Source organism: Megalobrama amblycephala, linkage group LG4 (assembly GCF_018812025.1).
Source record: "Megalobrama amblycephala isolate DHTTF-2021 linkage group LG4, ASM1881202v1, whole genome shotgun sequence".
Lineage (NCBI taxonomy): Eukaryota > Metazoa > Chordata > Actinopteri > Cypriniformes > Xenocyprididae > Megalobrama > Megalobrama amblycephala.
This window is the reverse complement of record NC_063047.1, coordinates 25,751,298-25,776,959: the sequence shown is the minus strand read 5'-3', so window position 1 is coordinate 25,776,959 and position 25,662 is coordinate 25,751,298. Positions and strand designations below refer to the sequence as shown.

Genomic DNA, 25,662 nt, shown 5'->3' with positions numbered 1-25,662 from the left:
ATATATATAATTTTTTTTTTTTTTTTTTTTTTTTTTTTGCATTTTGACAAAACATTCCATGTTCACAATTATTTATACCCTTTCTCAATAATCCATGGCAACGCCTTTATTTTTCATCACAGCTGTCTAACGGTTTTTATAATTAGTGACCAGTTTTTTGCACATTTCCACTGGGATTTTGGACCATTCCTCTTTTGCACAGATCTCTAGGTCCTTGAGGTTTCAGCCAATGGGCCAGGCAGCCTTTTAAAGATAAATGGCATCATGAAAAAAGAAGACTACAGTAAGCTTCTGGAGCAAAACATCAGGCAGTCTGCAGAAAAACTTGAGGCCTAGGGATGCACTGGACCTTCGAACAAGATAACGAACCAAAAGACAACAAAAGTGGTTAAGAAATGGTTGGCAGAGAACAATATCAACCTTTTGGAGTGGCCAAGCCAGAGTCCAGACTGGAATGCAATTGAGAATTTGTGGAGAGAACTGAAGACCATAGTGATGGCATATTTATTGAGGGGAAAAATTATTTCAGTTTCAGGACATGATGTCAAAAATGGTTATGGACCACAGCTGTACAGGGTTTTAGGATGCAGTCATACTAGTATAGTGAAAAAGAAATGATACTATACAATGGGCTAAATCTGAGGGTAGAATGAAAGAGAATTTGGTGGTGCATCACTGAAAAACATGAAACACACTCTCTACAAATTACAGTATCTCCACAAATTGCATACACACATATTACAAGTCCTTTTAATACTTGTGCATCTTATAAATAGCTTATTTCTGCCAACATGGAAAAGGGAGAGTTTTTCAATTGAGTTTGTCAGTAAAATCAAATGAATAGAAAAATAACTTTTCTAAATTACAAGCGTGAAAAAGCCATACATGCCGTACATGATTTTCTAAGTCTGATCGCTTGTCGTTCTCTGTCTCTTTCAGATCTTCTTTCCAGGGAAATGCCTTTACATGTGGCCGTACGTTTGGGGTTTCCCCACCTCAGTCACTTCCTCCAGGAGTCTGAAGGTCAGAGGATGGTTTCCATGGCCAATTATGAAGGGCAGAGTCCTCTCACACTGGCTCAGAAGCATGGAGACCCAGTGCTCATCAGCGCTCTAACAGAGTGAGTCACTCCATCCAGCCTGATACAATATACTATAATTAGATTACATCTTAAAAAGATCCATTAATCACTGATGTGTCACTTTAGTCATTGATCCATTGTACAGTGTGGGCTGAGTTTCATGTGAACTTGTGTCTTGTGACTGCGTTATGATCAGTCCCTCAAGTAGCAGCGCATGGAGGCCAGTGTGGATGTGTCAGATATGGACTGACGGCTCTCACCAGCTCCGTATCTGTCCCGTCACCGAATCTATTACCCTGACTGTCAAACACGGCACACCGATAGATACACAAAGCAGCATCCAGCTGTATAGAGAGAAGAGCAGAGAGCCGGATACACTCGCACGGGTGAGTCTGCGTTTGCATACTTGCTTACATGCCCATGTACACAAATTTCAAGGAAAATCTTTTATTTGTTTTCTGTCTTGTCTTGTGGAGCTATCTAAAGAATGTGGAAAGCTCATAGTTATTGTTTGTAAAAAGGAAGGATTGTGAAATGACAGACAACACAAACAACAGACAGGAACAATGACTGTTTTATAATATTTGGGCATTATTTTCAGGTTATAAAAACTGCTATTATGAGCCTAAACAGTCCAGTTTCAATTTGATTTTCACTGTTAATTGTGCTCTCTGAAATCCTTGGTCATTTTTAAATTCTGCCTGAATAAGTAGTATGTAAAGAGACATAAAAAAATCTTTTCTCTAAGTTTAACTAAGCATTTCTGATTATTTTCTTTCTTTTTTTTTTCTTTCTTTTTTTTTTTTTTTTTTTTTTACTTTTGAAGAGTTTAAAAGTAAACTGTATTTCTTGCAGCATTACAAAATACAATTGCGAAAATGATGGCTGTTTTTGAACCTCCCTCAATCTGCCAGTCATCCAGATCAAGGGGTCAAAGATCAGCTGGTCTTGTTAGACTTGTTAGCTGGTAGATGCTGTATAACTGCACCATCTGGACCCCAAAATCATCTTTCTCTATTGACCGTTCTTCAGAAGAATTCAAAATTAGCTGTGTATTCTGAATAAATAAACTTTTATATAATATCAGAATAGTTATTTGTATGTGCTTGCCATGTGAAAGTGTAGGGTTTTTCGCACGGGTTACAGGAACTATCCACCAGGGCGATCCCTTGAGAACTAATTGATCCCCTAGGACCATTATCCTGGGTGCATTCGCACCGGAAGTAGGAACTCTGAAGTGACATAAACCGGCCGACTGTGACATCATTTAAGTGCGGTTTTTCAGCAATGTCAACAACTCTTGTAAAGTTTGAGATGTGCCTGGACTTCGGTGACTGTGCTTTCTATGTTCGTGGAGTAAGTATATATGTAAACTGTGTTTACACAACTTTTTAAAAATGGTGGGTGCCGGTGTTTCGTATGGCACGCGTTCGGCCAGTCAACATACACTTTTCCTCACGGTTAGTTCCTAGACCCTACTCTGAAGTAGCAGCTAATTTAGTCCACCCAAAAGGCATTCCTAAAAAAAAAATAATCGTTCCCAGTTCCTGTGGTGCGAACACGTCTGCCAATAGTTATAGGAACTATGAAACACTGCAGGTAAAATAATCCCCAGTTAGAAATACACCACAACATTTTTCATCTGCCATCTAGAAATAAACCACTAAGAGCAGGTTACAGGAGAATGATGTGTGAAACAGAGTTTTATGAGCCTATAAATGACTGAAGTCATAACTTTGGAAAGTTTTATTACAGTTTACAGTATCGTTTACAGGTATTGCATTGAGCTGCAGACTGGTATTTCTCATATAACAACTGCTGGCAAGCAGCGCAAGATCACCAGAGAGATTACAAGTGCTGTAAATCATGTACCTGTGCTGTTTCTCTAAACTATATTTGTAATTGTACATGGTTTAAAAGATAAATGTACAGTAGTTTAAAAGTTTTTTTTGTTGTTGTTTTGTTTTTGAAAGAAGCCTCACATGTAAAAAAAAAAAAAAAAGAAAAAAAAGAAAAGTTTTTCTGTTTTAATATATTTTAAAATATATTTTATTTCTGTGATGACTAAACTGAATTTTCAGCATCATTACTCCAGTCTTCAGTGTCAGATGATCCTTCAGAAATAGTTCTAATGTACTGATTTGCTGCTCAAGAAACATTTCTTCTTATTATCAATGTTGAAAATAGTTGTGCCGCTTCATTTTTTTTTTTTTTTTTTTTTGTGGAAACTGTGATGGTTTTTTTTTTTTTTCTTTTTTTTATTCTTTCATGAATAGAAAATTCAAAAGAACACCATACATTATAAATGTCTTTACTGTCACTTTTGATCAACTTAATGCATCCTTTCTGAATAAAAGTATTAATTTCTTTAAAAAAATCTTACTGACCCTGAATTTTTGAATGGTAGTGTACATCCAGTCAAAATGAGATTTTAAAAATGCTTTCTTGCTTTACTTTGTATTTACATATAAACAAGATCAGATTGTATTTCATATGTGTATCAAAACTCTTAAGAATGTGTGAATTTATGATCAGGCCTGAAGTATTACAGCTATTTCTTTGCCATTATGTGAATTATTCACAACGCAAAAAATTCAGTCAGTAATCCGCTTTCTCTTCTTAATCCAAACCTTCATTCCACTGCTGTCAAACACAAATGTGATTCTGTATCAACCCTTACAGTTTGATATTCGTGTTACAGGTGGGGCGACTGAGCGAGCCGTCTGAGGGGAGTGTGCACACATCTGATGTATGTGATGCAGGTAAGCCAGAGCTCATTTCAATGGATTTTACCCCAATTAAACAGACTGTCTGTCTGTTAACGTTTTTGCCCTTGTTAGTAAAAATTAACTCAATCCAACTATTAAGCTAAAATTTTAATCTACAGTCTAAGATTTCAATTGATATTTGTGGGTTTCTGGAAATTAGATATAAGCCGTGTGGTGAGAATTCAAACTCCACAGGATCACAGCTGGCCATAATGTTCATATTATTATTTTTCACTTTATTTTACTCCTCCTGTCTTGGGTTTATTTTATGACAAGTTTCTATATTTTGCTCTCGCCAAGGTCTTATCACGTTTCATCCTGCTGATGTGATAAATTTTCTTCTCTTCTGGCTCTCACTTACCCTCAATCCTCCTTCTGTTATTCTACTTTTTCTTTTTCTGTTTGTCTCTCGTTCCTTTCCCTCTTCTTGACCCCAGCTCTCCCCACACCCGACTCTCTCTCTCTCTCTCTCTCTCTCTCTCTCATACTGTCTGTCTGTCACTGTGAGTTAGGTCTGGCAGGGTTGTTAGAGTACATTGGGTGAATTTGGCTCAGTCAGGAGGACATTGTGGTAGAATGTGGGATGAGGAATACACATACACTAATATATACACACACACACACACACACACACACACACACACACACACACACACACACACACACACACACACACACACACACACACACACACACAGAGCAGTCTTTGTGAGGGACCTCCGGCTGGTTTCCCAAACATGTCCAGTATGAGGAGACACATTCCTCCTGGGTGGGCTGAGAGACAGAGACACTATATGTTTGGGAGGGGTAAGACAGAGAAATAATCCGCCTACAGTTGGACTAATGAAGAAGAAATGGCATGATGTAAATGCTACAGTATAAAGAGACAGTATATAGAGATTGCCAGCAGGGAGCCTCAGCAGGTTTAGCCTCTGTGACCCTTTGACTTTAATGTGCAGACACTTCCTGTCACTGCTCAACATGGTGATAGGTGTCTCAGGTTTTCTAACCGAAAAGTGTTTGTGTTTGTTTTTTTTCCTTTAGCTTAGTTGAGAATGTGTCCATTTTATGAATTACTCAACAGGTTTGGCAATTGTGTACAAGTGGAAATCAATTTTCATGTTGTATGTGTTGTTTCTGCTTCTCAGATCTGAACAGTCAACTTAGAATTGAGGACCAAGCCCTGGTGGATAGTGTGAGTGGAGTTATTTTTGTGTTTGAGTGTGTATAAATCAATTCCTGGAATCAGAACCACAATAATAGATCACTTAGTCTTCTTTAGACGTGCCATATGTGCTCTTGTGGGGGTTTTCTGTTTGCTAATGGACAGATGTTCATACCCGTGTTCTTATTTTGGTCTGTTCAAAACAGTTCAATTGTGTTGTCTGAGTTTGTTTTTGTCATCTTGTTTTTCAGGTCTTTGAAGAACAGCTTGTTCTCTGCCTAGATGAAGAGGATGAAGATCTAAACACATTTAACTCAGGTACACATGCATCCATCCATTTACTGATGTGTTTTATTACAAATAAATGCTGTTCTTTTGAACTTTCTGAAGAATCCTGAAAAATAATGTATCATGGTTTTCAATATTAAACAGCACAACTGTTTTCAACATTCATAATAAGAAATGTTTCCTGAGCATCAGAACAGCATATTAGAATGATTTCTGATGGATCATGGGACACTGAAGACTGGAGTAATGATGCTGAAAATTCAGATTTGTCATCACAGGAATAAATTGCATATTAAAAGAAAAAAGTTGTCTGAAAATTGTAATAATAGTTCATTATGTTTTAATGCATTTTTGATTACATAAATGCAGCATTGGTGAGCATAAGAGACTTTTTTTAAAATGTTAAAAAATCATTTCCAACCCCAAACCTTTGCCACTTGTAATGTTACAAGTGTTTTGTTGTGCTGAAAACAGTATTATTTAGTATTTCATAACCATTTTTTGTCATGGATTCTCATAAGTGAACACTCTACAGTAGCAGCAACTCAGATAAAATCTGTTCACTCGGCAGCTATATTTGCAACGCCTCCAGGCAGCTATTTCGGGCATCCAAGTCCTATCTATTTGAATAGGGCAATCCTGAAATCTCAAAACTTGCTTGCCAAACTCACAATTAAATAACAAATTTCAAATCAGCAACAAAATCTGACATCACCTGTCCCATAAATGTTGTTTCTTATGCTCAAATAGTGTTAAAAAACGCTTATTTTTCAGCATAGACGAGCCAATGCGCATGTGCAGTCCTAAGCATGAGTCTCAGGTTTCTATGGGAACTCCGGAGCCTCTAAAGGCAGCTGCAGTGACGCAATGACTTTATTAATGACTTTATCAATCAGCGATTGGCTCTTTTACTTAGAAGGTGGGTCGTATTCCGACATATTGCACGTTGCAGTTTTGGAGTGAACCATCTTTCTATATCTATAGTCTTTGGTTACAATACAATTTGGTGTTAGCATGCCATGTTGCTAAGCTAACAGTGTGATACCAAAGACTATAGAATAACACAAGACATGTCACTCGTATTGGTTTGAATGGGAGAAAGTGTAACGCGCAATATGGCGGAATAAGTCCCGCCTTCAAAATAAGAGCCAATCGCCGACTGGTAAAGTCATCGCGTCACTGCAGCGGCCGTTAGAAGTACTGGTTTCTATAGAAACAGTCAGACGCGCGCCTCCGAAATGAGGCACAAGAGACGCGCATTTAGGACTGCGCATGCGCATTAGCTTGATCTAGCCTAAAAAATAATTTTTTTTTTTTGTCATGATTCGAGCATTTGGGAAAAAAATTATGAGATAGTTGTTGTCAGATTTCATTGGTGATTTCAAATCTGAAATTTAATCGGAAGCTTGGCAAACAGCTTTGGAGAATTTGATGTTTCCCCATTGAAAGAGATAGGAGCTGCATGGATGCCCATGATGCCTGAGAGGCGTTTCAAAGATGGCCTCCGAGTGAAATGACTTGTCTTAAAGGGACTTTGGTGATACTCTAATAAGCATAAAAATATAGCAAACACAATTTTATATATAATTAGCATTTTTTTCCATCTCATAGGGCCATCTTGGGTTTAATTTCTCACTGAGCTTGTTGCAGTGCGTTATGGTCCATTAGAATGCTGCCTTAGACTTTGGCCAAAAGTTACTATAGCAGGAATCATAATTAATGTTTGGAACAGACTTCTGCTGTATCTTGTATCTGTAAGGAGCTCACTAGGTTTTGAACAGAGCATTTAAGAATTTCAAGTATTCTAATATTTTGTTTATATGGAATTGGTTATGGAACACTGGATGGTCATGACTCATGTGGCATGTTGGATTTCTGACGTTAAAAAATGGATGGAAAAAGTCATTTTTGCAGCTTTATTTCAATAGACATTCTGTTTGTACTGGGGAGAAAAATATTGTTTTTTTGTGCGTTTTTTGTTTTGTTTGATGAAAATGTCATTTCTAATGGCCTATGAAGTTCTTTGTAAGTAAACATCAACAAGGAAATGTGATGTTGACTGCCTTTGATTTATTGTGTAGGTACGTGCACGCATGGGGGGGTTATTGAATATGTAGTAGTCATGCATTTTCTTATTGAACTAATGTTAACGTACTTCATATCAGTGTAGCTGAATCAGTTTGGCTAGAATGAAAAGGAAAGTATTTAATTTAAGAGGATTCTTTGAGGTTAGAGCAAAATCATGTTTATTCAAAACAGACGTCTTGTGTTTTTAATCATACTCTCAGTGTATTATAAGTACGATTACAAAGTAGCAGGCACTGGCAACTGAACATACTCATTTTCCATCTAAATGAAATAGTGCAGGGCAGGCCTTCTGTTCAGTGTTCATTGATTAGTTTGTCATTGTTGCTCAGGGGGAAAAAGTGCCTTGTGGAGGACAGGCGCCTCTATTGCTCTTATGGATCTGCTGTCCTTGGTTAAAATTGCAATTTTTTTTTTTTTTTTTTTTTTAAGTCTTTTAGAGGAACAGAGGGAGATTTATAGCTCAGCAAGCAGGACAGAAGATGGGCTCTTTTCTTTTGAAACAGCACTGGCCCCTTCAACAGAACCACCCTCTCACACACACATGCACATTCACAGTTTCAACTGTAAAGTGGAGGAAGGAATGTTAACAAGCTTCGATTTTTGAACTTGCACAAAAGCTGACATTTAAGATAATGCTTTAAAATTTAGCCCATCCCACAGAACGTGTTCCTCATCCTAATACAGATGCTCTCACTGATTTCTCCCGGTTACCTTCATGATTCCCAAACAGGCCTATGTGTACCTCAGGGGTTACTTTAGTAGGTTTTAGGAGTCTTTGGACAGATTTGTTTTTTGTTTGGTTAAACCTAGAAAAAAAGACTTGAGTGAATAATCTCATGCTTTTTTCCCCTATTTTCTTTTTAAGGAAAGAAAACTAAATAGTGTGAGCCTTGTCAGTTTTTGAGGAAGAAAGTTGTATGACCTATGGGTGATATTTCATACTTGTTGAGCTTGGGTGATAAAATTATTTAAAAATTATTATTAAATATTACAATTATTAAATTGCACCACACAAAAGATTCAAAGGTCTTTGCTAAATGACCTTGGGTTGATCAACCTTGAGCTGATTTTTCTCTGTAGTAATTGTCGTATAATTGTCTATTAATCTTTTTAAAATCTTTTTTTTTTACTTCAAACTTCTGAACAGTAGTGCAGGGTCTTAATCATGACAATGATTATAAGAATATTTATTAATTTATTCAATTAATATGCACTCACACTCACTAACCTATTCTCATTTTTTTTTACTGAACTCTTATTCCTCCATTTCTCGGTTTAAACACAAACTCTCACACAGACGGTTAGCCACTAAAAACTCTGGAGGCAGAGGGAGGAGAGAGTTGGGGTTGGAGCCCAGATTTCTTGAGAGACTAAAACAGTCACACTCCACAGAAAAGAGGAGGCCGACTGGAAGCAAACCATTCTGGAGGGCTCTATTTAAACTGAATGTACAATGTGGCTGTCGTTGAAGTGAAGGAATAAGAACATGGACAAGAGGATATAAGAAAAAAAGGAATTAAGTCTGACATTTTTTTGTTTACTCACCTTCACCTATCAGGAGATCTATCTTCATAAACAGGATTTCTAAAGAGCTACACGCAGATATGTATAATTACACTCATGGTATCATTTAGAAATCAAACTTGTGAAATGAAAGTCTTTGTTGGCTTTTAAGACTCTTGCTGGGCTGAATGAGTCTGCTGTTTGGATTACTGGAACACATGTTCCTGCTGAAGGACGGACACATACACACACTGAGTGGTTCTCTAGCAGAGACTGAATGTCCACCACATGCAGAGAGTAATACATCTCGACTTGGGCTCACACACACCTGGCTGTAATACTGCATTTTAAAAGTTCCTGGCTGGTGGTGACTTGGTCTTTTAACTAGTAGATTTTGGCCTTAATGTATGTTGTTGAGTATTTTATTGAGGTTGATTTTATGAGTTTGTGCTGCTGAATTTAATTTGGATATTTTTGTATATTTGGGATGTGTAGGATTGAGTTTGTAGGATTTGAGGTTGATTTGGTGTCTTTTTGAGTCTGTCTAATGCTGGAAGTTTTATTTTGTTGTGGAACAGTTTAATTTCAAATATCTGTTTCTGTTTTGATATGTTTAGTTATCAGTAGCAATCAGTTCAGCATTAGGGCTGTTGATTTTCCAGTAACGGTGAGAAATGGAGCCAATATAACAGCACAGATTTCCAGGCAAAATTCTGACACGCACTCAGAATTGAGTAAGTCTTTGATTTGTACAGCTATTAATAGTCCGCTGCTCTGGAATTGTTGTTGAAATTAATGAATGTATGTATGTTGCAAGTCAGTTTGGCCTGTTCTTGTACTGTTTTTAAGGTGATACATGACTCGTTCTTGCTGGTGCGAAGTTGCATTGAAAAGATTTTTTTTTCTATCATGATTTTATAAAAAATAATTATGGTGATTTGTTTCACAGTGAAATTGCAGTTTGCTGTATTATTTGTTTATAAAGAGTGAGGGGAGGTGTGTGTCTTTCTGCATCCCGGGACCTCATGGGGTTTTATTAGCGTGTATGGTTAATGATTCCTAAACCTTGGCTGACCTTCCAGATTCCTACAGACACCTTATTTTGAAAATCCCTCTGTCATGCTCTCCCAGGTCCAGTTTGAGCCCTGACTCTCTCTGCAACAAAAAAAAGTGGGAGTATAGAGTGTCAAGACTGAGCCCACCTTCTCCGACACACACACAAACACACACAGACTCATCTCCTCAAAGCTTATCTGTGGAATCTGCATTTTTTGGAAAGGTGCTCTTAAACTCCTGGGTAACTGCTTGGTGATTTTACTGTTATGAGTTTTACGAAACGGAACAGTTGAGAAAAATTAAAAACATGGACTCTGACTCAGACTCTCCATTTAACTACTCATGGCCATCCTTCCCAAAGATGAGAATCCGGAGACGGACATCAAAAGCAGGTAACTAGAGAGTAAGGGAGAGAGAGAGAGAGAGAGCCGGTCTGTATGAATGATGCATGCAACAAAGACACACATATACAATGCATGTATAAAGCACACATACACAGACAAAAAAAAAAAAAGCCAACTTCAAAGTCATGAGAGACAAACAAAGACTTTTAGTCTAAGTGATTCAATTGTTTTTGGTCTGTGGTGCAGGGCAGCGTTACAGGCTTAATTCAGCCATGAGTCAGAGCTCAAATAGCTGGTATTGTCGTACAAAATGAGTTTCAATCCAGGCTTACAGTGAGATGTTTTTGAAAGGACATTACAGTGGTCATTCCACTGGTGTTAGTCTTTCATTTCTCCCCTCAAAAATGTGTATGGTCATCCTGACCAAAAATGGTGTAGTCAGAGGTACCATCCAAAAACGATAAAGGAAAAACTTCACTGCCAGTCACATGGCAAATTAAGCGAGTCGTCAGCATTCATCCATTGAAAGCAAAACTGCATCATTCAGCTTTTGGAAAACAGGTATTGTGCTAGTTTTATAAATGCAGTAGCAGCACATCTGCTTTTGAGTTGATGGGGATTCAGCACACATGAGCACTGTTTGTTTCCTGCAGTTGTGTGATTCACCAAGTGATCTGAATGAGTAAAGTCTGTGTGTGTGGAGAGGAATGAAACGGAGTTGACGTCAGTATCTGGTTTTTCCGTTGTTGCTGGAGTGCCTTCACATGCATCCTTCATGACAGGGTACCCCTGCAACATACTGTACACACCAGTTAAACCAAACACACACAGTTGATTACATTCCAACATATACACATCTTTCCTTTGTAATGTAATCTTGGTGTGTTTGTGTTTTATCTTTAATTCTATATATTATGTGTTTGTCGGTGGAAGATTTTGTCATTTAAACGGATAGGTACTTGTGTAAGTTTGTGTTTCGGCACATACCTGTAAAGATCATTACGAATGGGTGTGGGAAAAAAAGAGTGAATGTCTGTTTTTTCTATTTTCTTTACACACTGCACCACTTTGTCTGCATTGGGACCACAAATTATGTGTGTGTGTGCCCAGAAAATAATTTATTATTCAGGTTTCTTATTCATAGTTTAGAATATTTTAATGAAAATATCAGTTATTTATTTAAGCAGATAGCAAGTTTGCTTAAAATAGCTCACTTTTTGGTATTCCTCACTTGATGAGGTGGCGTGAGAGAAAATATACAGTAACTTTCAAAACATTTATTTTTTTTTTTGGTCAGTTTTTTCAAATGTTTCTGGAATGAAGTATCTTATGCTCACCAAAGCTGCATTTATTTAATCAAAATACATTGAAAACAATAGTTTTGTCAAATAGTATTCCAATTTTACAGTTGTCCATTTTAATATATATTTTTAAATGTAATTTATTCCTGTGATGGTAAAGCTGAATTTTCAGCAGCCATTACTTAAGTCGTGTTACATGATCCTTTTTTTAGGATTATTTGATAAATAGCAGTTCAAAAGAACTGCATTTATGTGAAATACAAATCTTTTGTCACTTTGGTCAATTCAATGTATCCTATAAAATAAAAGTATAGATATAAGTATTAATTTCTAAAAAAAAAAAAAACAATCTACAAGACCCCAATCTTCTGAGCGGTAGTGTAGGACTGTAATGATAGATTTTTTTGGGGTCTTAAAGAAATATAAATGCACAGGGAAATATAGTGTTAACTGTGGGAAAGTAAAACTCCTTAAAGTATACAGAATCTTTTACGGCCATAAAGAGATGCTGTTGTGCTATTTTCTATTTTACTGGTTTCTTCTGAATGCCATCTTGGCATTCAGATATTGTCAAAACACATGCGCACACAAAGTTTTCCAGAGAACAGAACAAAGTCAAGAGCATGTGAAGTGACAGCTGTTACTTACATTTGTTTTTATTAGCTAACTTTTAAATATCATTGACACTGCATTTCCATCCAGTTGTATTGACACACATGCATCAATTTTACAGTATTTTTTTGTTTTGACAGAGAAGTTGTGTTCTTCTCCTGGTTCCTGCGCTCCATTTCCCCTTCATTCCGCAGGCGCTGCTGCTGTCAGGCTCACTGCCATGCTAAGAGGTTCTACTAAGGTCAGACGCCACACATATCGCTGCTCCTATAAATCCGCTCGTTCAGTATGCCAGATATACAGACACTCAGCTGTTACATTTTTCATCCAAATCCCATCTCCTCCCTTCATTTAGTGCCTTTATCTTATGATTGATCTCTGGGAAAGTCTTGGGGAAAGTCTTTATTTGATCTTGCATACTGTAGCCTGAACTTTAAGCCGCAACTTTTTTACTGCCACAAAAGTCTTTAGTTGATTTATGTGACATCAGGCTTTGCGTTTAAATACTTAGACCCACTGATAAAAGAACCATGACTTTGAGTTTGACTAAATTAAAGGGATAGTTCACCCCAAAATGAAAATTCTGTCATAATTTGTTTGCCTGTATGATTTCTTCTGTTCAACACAAAAGAAGATATTTTGAAAAATGTCAGGTTTTTTGTGCATACAGTGAAAATCGTGATTGACAGATTTTTGTGTGAACTACCTCTTTACCCCTTAATGGGTCCCTGCTGACAGTTTCCTTTGTTTTTAAAAAGTGTTCCCTTCATCTCAGAAGCATGAGACTCTGTGACTTTTCCTAAATAATCTATCTAAACATGCACAAAAAAAATCTGGGTTTGATTTGGTTGTAAAGGTGTGTAAAAAAAAAAATCACAGTGAAAGTCCCTCGGGGTCAGATAAACAAAGTGGAACAAACTTTCTATCACACACACACACACACACACACACACACACACACACACACACACACACACACACACACACACACACACACACACGTGTGTGACTGCAACAGAGAGCATTTTTATAGAAATTGGCAAATAAAATCAACAAAACTGGCATAAATCTGAAATAAAGTAAAATATTTTACATGTAAATAAAGTTCTGGTCCTTGACCATAAACACAAAGTGGAACGAGCGTTCTATCTCATACACACACACACACACACACAAAAGTGTGTGACTGCAACAGAGGGCATTTTTGTAGAAATTGTCAGATAAAATCAACAAAACTGGCATAAATCTGAAAAATTTCCATACATAAATGAAGGACTAAACTAGAGCATAAAGGAAACATGGAACAAGCATGTTCACAAAATATATCATAAAGTTGTGAGAAGTTGAAGCATCAAGAAAATGAAGTGAAAATGAAATGAGTCCCTATTGACCTCTATTGGATATATGTGGTCATTGCACTTTCTTTCTTTAACTATAATTCCTAAAGTTTTTCCACAAACCTGTAGATGGTAGTATTCTATCCCTAACACATAGAGCAATGTCCAAATACAATTTATATTTAATTAAGTTCATCATTAAAGTGATTTATTTATTTTTTTTTCATTAAAAATAAGTAATAATTTATGGCATGGTTAAATAATTGTGCAGTAAATAGGTAAAAAACTACAAAATATCCACAAAAACACAGCATAAATGCATAGTTGAGAAATGAATTTAAAAAAAAGATAGTTTATATAGTTTATCATATAAAAAATGCATATTTCCTTATGCAATCGCTCTGTAAAATTTTGGGGTCAATCTGACCCCAAGGGACTAAAACGTTAGTCCATTTAAGGGACCATTTAATCACCATATTGCCATTGTTCTATTACATTAAAATATGTTTGTTTTCTCTTCTGATGTAGGACAATGACCTCAATATGAAGTACGCTGTTACAGGTGTCACAGAGGGCAGTTCTGGGACAGATAGTGGCATGTGGCGAATGTCAGATACAGGGGTCTTATCTCCAGGGATAACAGATATGTCTCCAGCTATCAAAGATGATGAAGGGCAAAGAGGACGGCATTCCGGCTCTCGTTCTTTCTCTCCCACTTCCCCAGCTGGACTAATGCTGGATAGACTCATGCGTGCCACACGACCTGCTGAACTGACCTATAACAGCTCAAGCTCACCTACAGAGTCATGTGACCTAAGGTAAGCATGCTAACATTGATGTTTTGGTGTGTCCATCAATTCAGGAGGTGTTTAAAAAATTGACACTTTATACACTACCCTTTAAAATGTTGGGGTTGGTAAGATTTTTAAAAATGTTTTTGAAGGAAGAGTTCTAGGTTTACCAAGACAGCGTCTGTTTGATCAATAATACAGTAAAAAGTCTTTTTTAGCATTAATGCTTTTAACGTCACTTTTGTACAATTCAATGCATCTTCGCTGAATTAAAGTATTAATTCCTTTTAAAAAAGACTGTACCAACCCCAAACTTATAAATGGATGTTTGCATCCTCACTTTATACTTCCTAGTGGCTTGAGGTAGCCAAATCAGACAGATGCCAACATGGACAGGTTGTGTGACATGAGAAAACAACACAGACTACATTAAATGCAGGTTCACTTTCAGCAAGAATTAGATTTCAATGTTTGGAAAACATTTTAAGGACATTTTGTTTTCTAGTTTACAACAACACAAATTTTACTGTATTGGGTCACCACTTGCTTTCTGGAGCATAACCTGCTGAGAACTTATGCAATAGAAGGCCTGTGAAACAGAAAACAATCCCAGGGCAAACTGACAAGTCACCTGGCCCTGTTTGCTGGATGCAACTGCCCAATTAAGCAGGAATGTAGCTGAAAAATGTTACCATCATTTGAAAACTTTGGGCTTGCCGTGAGATATGAGAGGAGCGTTTGTGCCACACACAACACTGTATGAATTATTCACAATGTGTAAGTGATGCTAGTCTTGCTCATAGTGGTTGTTGAGAATTTTTAGAAGTCCAATCCTCTCTCTAAGCCCGAGTTTGGTGGCCTTGGAAATGGACAGCGAGGAGGATGATGATGACGACATTTTAATGAAGAAGCCCCTCCCCCAGCCACAGCCTGAGCTCAAAACCAGCACAGATGAGCAGAATATGTTTAGTCCCACCCCTGTTCTTACCTGCACGCGTTCTCACTCCGCCTCCTCTGCCTGTAACCACACCCCTGCAAAGGTACCATACCTATTTTCCCTTACTTACAGTGGGACAGACTATACACATGATGATCATTACATTTTTTTAAAGATCTGTGAAGATCAACTGTGTGCAAACTGAGTGAAAATATTTATTATTTCTTTTCTCAGGATATTGAGCAGGGCATCCGTCTTCGTTCATATTCCTACACCTCCCCTAAAATCAGCCTGCTGCCTCCACGATTCAGTAGGGATGCCCACCCTCCACCCACCGACCTCAACCAGGGTCAGATCCTCTAACATCTCACCTTCCACCTCTCACATTACCTGCATTAGTTCCCAAATGGCATGCATGTTTTTTTTTCCAATGTTAGCATTTCTCAGGGACAGATGACAGGAAGTAAAGTCAAATATGAAAAGAGAAGTCAGGATGCATAAACAAAAGTCTGTGATATAAAGTTCCTGAAAGCATCATCTGTTTCTTCTCATTGCTGGAAATGACTGAGCATAGAGGTCATAACATCTCTTGTATTTCCTGTCTAGTCTGTTTTAAGCATGATGAGCTTTTAAGGGATGATGGGATTTCTAACTCATTTAAAATATTTAGATTATTTTCTTTTTTTTTATTTTTTATAGCAAGATTGGAACACTTCTTTATAATAGGACCTGTTTGATACTGCATGTGTAAGCAGTGCATATTTATGTCACACAGATTAAAGTGTTCACACTGTGCATTGTGGAGTAAATAAAAATCCAGCTGATTTAAGCTGTTTATAGCTACACATTAGGGTTTGTGTTCTGCTCTTTGTAGATTAATTACCGTTTGGATGTAAATGCCCTTAAAGTAAATTATATTTCATGATGATCAAGTTTGTAATGTTTCGTAATTGCACACACACTCCTGATAACCATTTTGTAATTTAGTTAAACGCAATACCAAAGACTATAGAATATCACAAGATGCGTCACTCGTATTGTTTTGAATGGGAGAAAGTGCAACGTAATATGGCAGAAAAAGTCCCGCCTTCTAAATAAGAGCCAATCGCTGATTGGTAAAGTCATCACCTCACTGCAGTGGTCGTTAGAAGCTCCGGTTCCTGTAGAAACATTCAGACGCGCACCTCAGAAGTGAGACACAAGAGACGCGCACTTAGGATTGTGCATGCGCATTAGCTTGATGAAAAAATAGTTTGTTTTTTTTGGTCATGATTTGAGCATTTAGAAACAAAATTTGATATTAAAATTTAATCAAAAGCTTGGCAAACAGCTTTGGAGAATATGATGTTTTCCCATTCAAAGAGATAGGAGCTGCACTTGCATGCCCGAGAGGCATTTCAAAGATGGCCACCAAGTGAAATGACTTGTCTTAAAGGGACTTTGGCAATACTCAATGTGGCAACCCAGAAATGTCTTCATTTTCTTTATAGAGCCACAGCTCTGTTATGCTACAGAAGCGCTTTCACTGACAAAAAAAAAAAAAAAAAAGCTGTTACAGTCAGACTTCTGCTTTGATTGTGCACTGCTTACATATACAGTGTGAAACAGGCCTACTCTCTTAATGTGTTTCATGGAAACTAAGCTAAAATATATAGTTTTCAGCTTATGATTTACTTGGATCAATTGTTTTATCTCTTTAAAAGGGTGTAGCTACAAAATACAGCTCGTGTCTAATGCCTTCAGATGATCTGCATTCATTAACATCTACTAAGTCAGGGATTTTCCCAGTAATTACCAGTTTCTGCAGAAGTTAATGCCCCAGAATGTCATTTAGTAGCATCATCATGCTTGTTCTATTCCATTAATCTAAGCCAGTTTGGTAGATTATTAATGTTTAGCCTAGAGAAAATGTCTGATTTTTCCTATTTGAATATGCCTTTCTAGTTACGAAATCTGTAAAATCTTTTATAGACACCAAAATAATAGCAGAATGTACTGTAATAGCATTTACGCTTGATCATGGGTTGCTAGAGGCATGTTTGGTAGTCACTAACAAAACTGTAGTGAACAGACACACACTACTAACAAAACCAAGTTCGCTGGCAAATGTATACAGCTTCTTTAGACATCATCCCTGCTGGAAAAAAAACAATTTAATAGTGTAACTGTTTTTTGTAGAACATGATATAAACTGTTCATAAGCTGGTAAACCATCTTGGATCAGTAATCCATCTTCTAACACCTTTGTTCCAAAACATTTAGCTGCTAGCTTAACTTGGATTTTCTAGCAGGGATGGGCATGTTTGAATGTTTGGTTTTGAGACACAGCCAAAAAAATTATTTTCTGTTTGAACGGAGGATGATATCACCTGTTTTTGGCCATTTCAGCCATAACATTTAATCATTTATTCAAACCCTTTCATTTAAAACCAGCACAGTATGTATGTGTAGAGTAGTGGCGGGCTGTAGTGAGTGTCATGTCCGCTGTGTCCTGTAGATGGCGCCCTTTCCAGCAGCAGTGGCAGCAGGTCTCTCCTACACGCCCTGTCTCTGTCTAAATCTCTGTCTCTGCTCAACCCTGTTAGTAAGTACAGCCTCGCCTGCTCGCCTGCCAGTTACGCCTGCTCGCCACACGCTACTAACAACAAAGCGCAACACTTCTGCTGCTGAACGTGCTTTGCGTCTTTGCGTGGGAGAAAGTGAATAACTGAAAAAAGTGTATATAATGTGTATGGATCAGTGTTAAATTATTATTATGATGTATTCATATTTTAATTAGATTTGGTTTTTTTCAGTTTCATTTTTGTTTTAGTATTTTTTTTATTTGTTTTTTTAAAATGTTTGTTTTAATAACTTTTGTACCTCATCTTATACTCCAAAAAATGAAACTTATTTTAGTTTGTTGCCGAGGCAATATTTTATTTAAGCTGTATTTCAATTACTGAAAATGATAGTTAATAGTTTTAGTTAACATTAATAACACTGTTCTGGGTGTGTGTACAGTATGCGTGAGCTTTTTATGGCTTTGCTTGGCTTGCTGGTTGTGGAAGCCTAATGGCAGTGCGTCTGTCTGCCTTCACCCTCAAGGGATGTCATCATTATTTGATAAGATGTTACTGGAAAGGAAGGATGATGTCATCAACCTTCAGATGTTTATAGAATCAGATGAGAGGAGGAGACCTTTTTAATTTCTAAAAGATGTAATGTAAATGTATATTTATATCAACAACATGCATATTCTCTTTTCCACAGAACGTGTCTGCAGCACATCAGAGCAGGCTCAAGAGAAAAGGTAACTCGGATCCCTAACAACCTGTCATCTGCCCTGATTCCTCTATTAGGTATTAATCAGAGAAGAAAACAGTGTTGAGCAGAACTCTCCAGTGTCCCTGACTCCAAGGTTGCCAGGAGACAGAGTGCTTCCTGTTGATTTGAAGGTTGATGCGCCTGTTTCAGCCGTCAACCTTTTCAAAATTATTGGCTGCATGTAAATGAATACAAAAAGATGTTTGAGCTGGGGAGTGAGGTACACTTTCTGCGTTAAGAGCCCATTGTCTGTGGTGTTGGATCTCATACAGTATATATGATCATCCATATCTGTCAACTTATTTCCATGTGGTATTTTAAATTCCGTATGTCTTTCTCACAATTTTTTTTTACAGCAAAGCACAATAGCGCCCTCCAGGGACAGTATGTGTCTGTGCATACATTAAAATGGAAATGCATGCATCTTTTATGTGTATAAATAATCAAGAGTGCTGTACTGTACCTCTATAGGGAGTTAAGGTTTCGTAGGCGTGCTCAGTCGGCTGATGATGAGCCCAGTGCAGAGCTGGCCGACTCCCTCCAACACCTCACGCTCTCCGAATTCCTCAAAGAGTATGTCAATACAGTGTCCCCTAGCTCCAAAACACCAAGTGCACCCTTGGCATGATCCTTTTAATAACCTAACCAGAATGCACAATTACCCACTGGCATGAAATCACATCTAATGCTTTTTAACGTTTGTGAGATAACTCCAAATGCTGCTGTCAGTTCACAGTGTCAACACTAAAATATGTAATAACACTCCTTGTTTGTGAACCTAACTGTGGTACTCGTCTCACAACTCACCTCCCACGAAGCAAAGATTTCTAATCAGGAATGTTTGAAATGCAGAGAATGTCCGCACTGCTCAGGTGGTATGTCTTATTTTTGGCACAGAGGGTGAAGACTAATTATTAATTTTCCTGTAGCCTGGAAAAGAATGAATGACTTGGCCTGAAACAAATGCATTAGTGAAACTACCCAGCTGCTGCATCATGGTCTGAAAAGTAAAATCTGTGTTATCATTAAAACACTCACTGCACAGGTATGTGTTTGTGATTATAACATGTTCCATGTAATTAATGGATGTGGGCTTGTGTGTTCCAGGATTGAAGAAGAGGAATGGGACAAATATATCATCCCTTCCAAAACAGAGTCAGAAAAATACAAAGTCAGCCGCACTTTCAGCTTCATAAAGAGCCGAATGTATAGCACTCGCAACAAAAACAAGGTAAACATACATGTCATATATGTACTTTTGTACATAGGTTTTTATCAGCTGGCAATTTTCAGTGCACATTTAAGAGTGCAAGTTGCAATAGGTTATTAACAATAATGGAAAGATGAGGCTTATCAGTGTCACAATATCACCCTGTTTGGACTTTGTTTTCTGTTTTGCACCATTTCCTGCCAGTCTGTCATCATAGTTATGCATTTCAAATCACAAGCTTGCAATTCGATTAGATATCAGTCATTTTGGATATACTGTATATCAGGTACAGTACATGACAAATTTTCTCAAGAACAAAAATCTCTTAATAAATGCTGTAAAATATACATGGGAATCAGTTGGCACATTAATATTGAAGGTTAAAATTAACTGATTTATATACAAACTTAAATTGCTCTTAAGGATTTTTTTTTTTATAATAATAAAGTTATAATAGGCCTACTAATTTTAAAATGATTTCTACTCCAATTCGTTTTTTTTTTAAAATGTTCTCATTTAAATGGTGGCTGTCAACTTGACAGATTTATTCAAACATGCATTATATAGGCTATTGAAGAACATTAAAAATTATAATTAATATGTGATATGGTGCATATATTTAGCTAAATGCTCCTCTCTAAAGTTCATTTTTCTTGCTGACTAATGAGTTTATGGTCTCTGCATATGTTTGTTCTGGTTGACATTTACAAGCTGTTTTATTGACGTCTTTCCACGTTGAAACACTGATTGAGCTATTACACGAGACATGATACGGATTTCAGTTGTACTGTATCTTTTATCATACCTTCAGATGTTCATTCATGTTTATTTTGCGCTGTAAAATAGGTATTAAAGCGGAGAGGATCAGTTCATGCGCTCTTCACGCTGTCGCTTCTCTTGAACTGAGGCGCTGCAGTGATCTGTCACGCCACATTAAAGAGTGCCAAAATGGAAATAAAAAACATGTTTTTTCTTCGTAGTAAAATGGGCAGAATTTGAAATATGAGACTTTGTTTCATGTCAAAAGCAACAAAGCACAAAGCTTATTGTGATTAATTGGATTGCTGCGTAGCCTCACACTTTTTTAAGTGGGTATGTGGAAATCCTGCGTATCAGGTAGACTACACTACTGAATAAATTCTTATTTTGAACTTTCTATTAAAGAACATTTTTTATATATATATATATATATATATATATATATATAATAAAAAAATAAAAAATTATTTATATATATATATATATATATAAAACAAGCATTAGTTTCTACAAAAAAATAACATATATATATATATATATATATATATATATATATATATATATATATATATATATATATATATATATAATAAAAAATTATATATATATATATATATATATATATATATATATATATATATATAAACAAGCATTACAGTTTCTACAAAAAAATAACATTTTTGTATTTTTGTTCAAATAAATGCAGCCTTGGTGAACATGTTTCAGAAACATTAAAGAAAAATGTGTGACCCCAATCTTTTGAAGGGTAATATGTATATAAACACAAAACAAATTGATCATTTAAAAAATAAAAAAAAATAAAAAATATACAAGGACAGTATATTTTTAATATCTTGCTTATTTTAATAATTCCTATATATTTATGATATATAAACGTGTATATATAAGCATTAGTCATCTCAAACATCTCTTGTCAAATAATGTTAAAGGTCACAGAGACATATAAATATAAAAAAATACATATAAAAAGACTTTAAAAAAAAAAAACAATTACCATCTATGTTTAAATCTTCATTTTCTAGTCTTATAAGTCAATTTCTACAGCACCATATTACTTCATGCAATGTTGTTTTTGTTTGAAAACTATTTAAGCCTGGTTTTTGCACACAATGTCCATTTAAAAGCCATTAAGGAAGGATGAAAAAGAGAAGGGGGTAAAGACTGATTGTTAAGCCCAAAAACAACCAGAGGAGTCTCTTTTAATCATTAAACTTTCTTTTGGCTGTAACTGTTTTACCAGCAGCAAACTCTCCCATGGCCTTTTTTTTTTTGCCACACAAGCATGTCACACTTAAACTGACTCCACAAGCAGAAAACGTGTAGAGATGGGATTAATATGCAGTCATGGCAGATGGTGATATGGACTGTGAGTGATCTGATGTCTTTCTCTTGGTTTTTTAAGGGGAAAGGAAAAGAGAGAGAGACCAAAGACAAACAGGTCAATGGACACCAGTTCACAGCAGGATCTGTCCTGGGGTCCACACTTTGTGAGATCTGCGGCAAGCCAGCTTCTGGGAAAGAGGTCTTCCACTGCACATGTGAGTTCATTAAAGTAGAAGCAAATATTTTAAATAATTAAACTGCCATTTTTATTAATCTCAAAAGATGTATTTTGTTTCTGGCAACATAGGGGCTTGTAATGAATCATTCTATCCGTTTTTGTGTTTTGGAAAATTTCATGGAAATCTGCCAGTGTGTATGTGTATATTGTAATATTGTTTGTTATTTTGCTCTTTCATCCTAGACTGTGCAGTGAGTGTCCATAAGGGCTGTAAGGACTCATCGACACCATGCATGAAGGTGCACTGTGCTTGTGGTTTTTTTTTTTTTTCTCTTTAACTACATCAAAGTCTGATAGATTGCCTAAGTTTAAAATTTAAACCATGAGACACATTTGCCCATGTTTGGTCAGACACAAAGTGCAGAGGATCTGTGATGTGCCCCATTATTACAATACAGAATACTGGCAATCAGTGTAACATAAAAGGAAGAAATGTTAAGTTTGAAAAAATGATATTAATAATTAATAAAAGTATATTAACTGTCTTTTACAGAAACCTCAAGACAAATATTCTGTGATGACAGTAAAAAGCAGGACAGCCTCCCTCCCTCAAAGTGAGTTTTACCAGCTTCATAAAGCGAAAGCTTATAATATCACTCCCACTATATACTTATTTAACTCTAAAGTTGTTTTTCACGCATTGACACTCCTGTCTTGGTCTTTTTTCTGTCACATTTAGATTTTATAGTGCGTGAAAGTTCCTCCTCGTCGTCTCAGATACCCACCTCTGCCTCTCTTCCTGTGATGACATCACGAGACTCTACTCCTCTTCCTTGCCCTCTGTCCAGAAGTGTGCCTGCAGTCACAGAAAGGTCAGAAACTCTTACTGTGTAGTAATATTCAACCAAAAACTAGCTAGATGAATGAAACGCTAATGTTAATGACCCATATGCTTAAATATACTAAAAACCAACTCTGGAAATGATTTATCTGGAAATGTTTTTCGTTTAGTTGGGTCATTTGTTTTTTTTTTTTTAAGTTAAAAGGTGCATTTTGTCCAAAAATAACCAGAACATTCTAATTTTAGGCAATATGGAAGCGTATGTAGTCTTAACACGCTACAAAAGAATTACAGTTAACTAACTTTACTTTTATCATTCCATTTCCTCTGTTTAATTGCTACTTCTTGACATCAGCTGTTCAAAATGTTTGGATGAGCCAAGAGTGCATAAGTGCCCAAAGTTTTTATTTGTTGAAATAAGTGAGAATGTTTAAGACTCCTTAGTGTCGTAAAAACATTAAAAAAACATTTATGACATTTTTTCCATCAGGCTTAGTGAGAGCCCAGAAGCAGATGGTGACTCCCCCTCGTGGCGGAACAATATCCAACCAGAGGAGCTCCTCCAAACTATGGAGTCCTCAACATCCACTGATTCATCCCTCATTGAAGGTAAAACAGCTGGACATTTGATGAAATAACTGCTGAAATATTTTATGTTCCTACTCCAAGCTCAACAGAGTGTTAAGAGACCTCCTATCCACCCCTTTATTTTTTTTTATTTTTTTATTTTTTTTGAATAATTAATATTTTTTAAATGTTGTTGAAAGTAGAATCTTCTGCTCACATTTATTTGATCAAGAATACAGTAAAACAGTAATATTGAGAAATAGTATTATAATTTAAAATAACTGATTTAAATAAATGTTAAAATGTAATGCAAAGAAAAATGTTGAATTTTCAGCAGCCATTGTTATTCTGTATAGAAATATCCAGTAAAGAAATTGAATAACTTTGCCTTAACAGCTAAAAGGAAAGTAAACATTTCGTGTGTCCCACCTCAGACACTGTAGATGCCCCCCTACAGAATGAGCTGCTGATGAATGCTGTGGATTTAGAGGCGGAGTCATGGAGCCTAGCGGTGGAGCCCCAGTTCTGTAAGATGCAAGAAAAACGCATCATCAAGAGACAGGATGTCATTTACGGTCAGCTGAAACAGTCTTCCTCATTAAAACATGTTGTGCAGTTGTGTTCTGTTCATAGCTGTTCATCATTTGAAAGTGTTTTTGTGCTCTTGGTCTTACTCAGAGTTCATGCAGACCGAGCTCCATCACGTACAGACGCTCATGGTAATGGCAGAGGTCTTTAGGAGGGGAATGCGGGAGGAAGTCGGGCTGGATCCGGACACCATTGGTCGGATTTTCCCTTGCTTAGATGAGCTGCTCCTCCTTCACCGTGACTTTCTGTCGGCGATGAGGGAACGGCGGCAAAGCTGCGTCCAGCCAAACAGCAACAAGAACTACCTCATCCACCGTGTGGGTGACATTTTTCTGCAACAGGTATAGAAATTATAGTAGTATCCTATGTATTTCTGGGAGTACACAATTCAAATTCAAACACATTTGTTACAGTATTTATTAATTTTTGTGAATATTTGTTAATAAAAATACAACTGTTCATTGTTAGTTCAGGTTAGTTCTGGTCAATTAAATAATATGAACAGATACAAATTTTGATTTGAATAATGTATTAGCAGTGATCAATCAGTTTGCCCATTAGGGGTGGAGTTAGGCCTCCTTGACACGTTCATGAGAGAAGCAGCAATGCCATTTTCATGAACTAATCATTCTTTAGAGTCATATATTTTTCAGTGATTCATTTGAGACAGTTCATAATACATGTCTGGAGAGTGTTTCTAGTACAACAACGTAATTTGCTGCTTAACTATTATAACTGTATTCATTATACATGAAGTACATCATGAGAAACATCACAGGTGTGTGTTTGTGTTCATCATAGTTCTCTCAGGAGAATGCAGAGAACATGAAGCAGGTGTATGGTGAGTTTTGCAGTCATCACACAGAAGCGGTCAGCTACTTCAAAGAGCTTCAGCAGCAGAACAAGAGATTTCAGCTCTTCATCAAGGTGAGAGCCAAATCACACAATGACTATATCAGTTGCATATTGATGTATTATGAATGCTTTCGGCTACACTGAATTTCAGTTAATCACTCTAATCTTTTTGGTTCCACAGCAACAGAGTAGCAACTCCTTGGTAAAGAGGCGAGAAATCCCAGAATGCATTTTGTTAGTGACGCAGCGAATTACGAAATACCCTGTCCTCCTGGAGAGAATACTGCAGTACACAGAGGGTATTTTTCCTCACCTACACACACACAATCACAAGCAAACATTCGTTTAGACTCAGTTTCTTTTGTTCTTTGTTTCAGAGCACACAGAAGAGCATGCTGACCTGTCTCGTGCGCTAGTCCTGATCCGAGAGCTGATCTCCGCTGTGGACCAGCGCGTGAGTCAGTACGAGCAGAACCAGAAGATGAGTGAGGTCCTTGGCCGCATGGAGAACAAGTGCGCGACCAAGCTGAAGAGTGGTTACACCTTCCGCAAGCAGGACATCACCAGCGGCAGGGCTTTGCTGCACCAGGGCCCGCTGCTCTGGAAGACGGCCACAGGAAGACTGAAAGGTCAATAAATTGTCCAATGAAATGGTCACAACACATCACACAGTAGCCAATATGAAAGACATATGAACAGCCATTTGTACTTAATTCTGGCTAAGTGGATGAAAGATCTGAATA

The 25,662-nt window shown here is 36.9% G+C and overlaps 1 protein-coding gene across 5 annotated transcripts in view; it reads left to right on the top strand.

Moving 5' to 3' along the window:
• The window catches only part of arhgef28a (Rho guanine nucleotide exchange factor (GEF) 28a), a 76,707-nt gene that overhangs the window by 29,401 nt on the left and 21,644 nt on the right, over positions 1-25,662 (top strand). Inside the window, exons 5-27 of one of the 5 annotated variants that reach the window (XM_048188560.1) lie at positions 940-1,120; positions 1,278-1,467; positions 3,783-3,843; positions 4,998-5,044; positions 5,266-5,332; positions 12,347-12,447; positions 14,072-14,361; positions 15,179-15,374; positions 15,506-15,620; positions 17,769-17,855; positions 18,524-18,563; positions 19,049-19,150; positions 19,685-19,808; positions 21,970-22,105; positions 22,312-22,367; positions 22,622-22,682; positions 22,808-22,940; positions 23,400-23,518; positions 23,911-24,051; positions 24,155-24,405; positions 24,866-24,991; positions 25,101-25,218; positions 25,297-25,548. In XM_048188560.1, coding sequence (XP_048044517.1) covers positions 940-1,120; positions 1,278-1,467; positions 3,783-3,843; positions 4,998-5,044; positions 5,266-5,332; positions 12,347-12,447; positions 14,072-14,361; positions 15,179-15,374; positions 15,506-15,620; positions 17,769-17,855; positions 18,524-18,563; positions 19,049-19,150; positions 19,685-19,808; positions 21,970-22,105; positions 22,312-22,367; positions 22,622-22,682; positions 22,808-22,940; positions 23,400-23,518; positions 23,911-24,051; positions 24,155-24,405; positions 24,866-24,991; positions 25,101-25,218; positions 25,297-25,548 — 2,994 coding nt within the window. Of the gene's footprint in view, positions 1-939; positions 1,121-1,277; positions 1,468-3,782; positions 3,844-4,997; positions 5,045-5,265; positions 5,333-12,346; positions 12,448-14,071; positions 14,362-15,157; positions 15,375-15,505; positions 15,621-17,768; positions 17,856-18,523; positions 18,564-19,048; positions 19,151-19,684; positions 19,809-21,969; positions 22,106-22,311; positions 22,368-22,621; positions 22,683-22,807; positions 22,941-23,399; positions 23,519-23,910; positions 24,052-24,154; positions 24,406-24,865; positions 24,992-25,100; positions 25,219-25,296; positions 25,549-25,662 lie in introns of all 5 variants that reach the window. The other 4 variants (XM_048188559.1, XM_048188561.1, XM_048188562.1 and 1 more) reach the window with 4 other exon arrangements.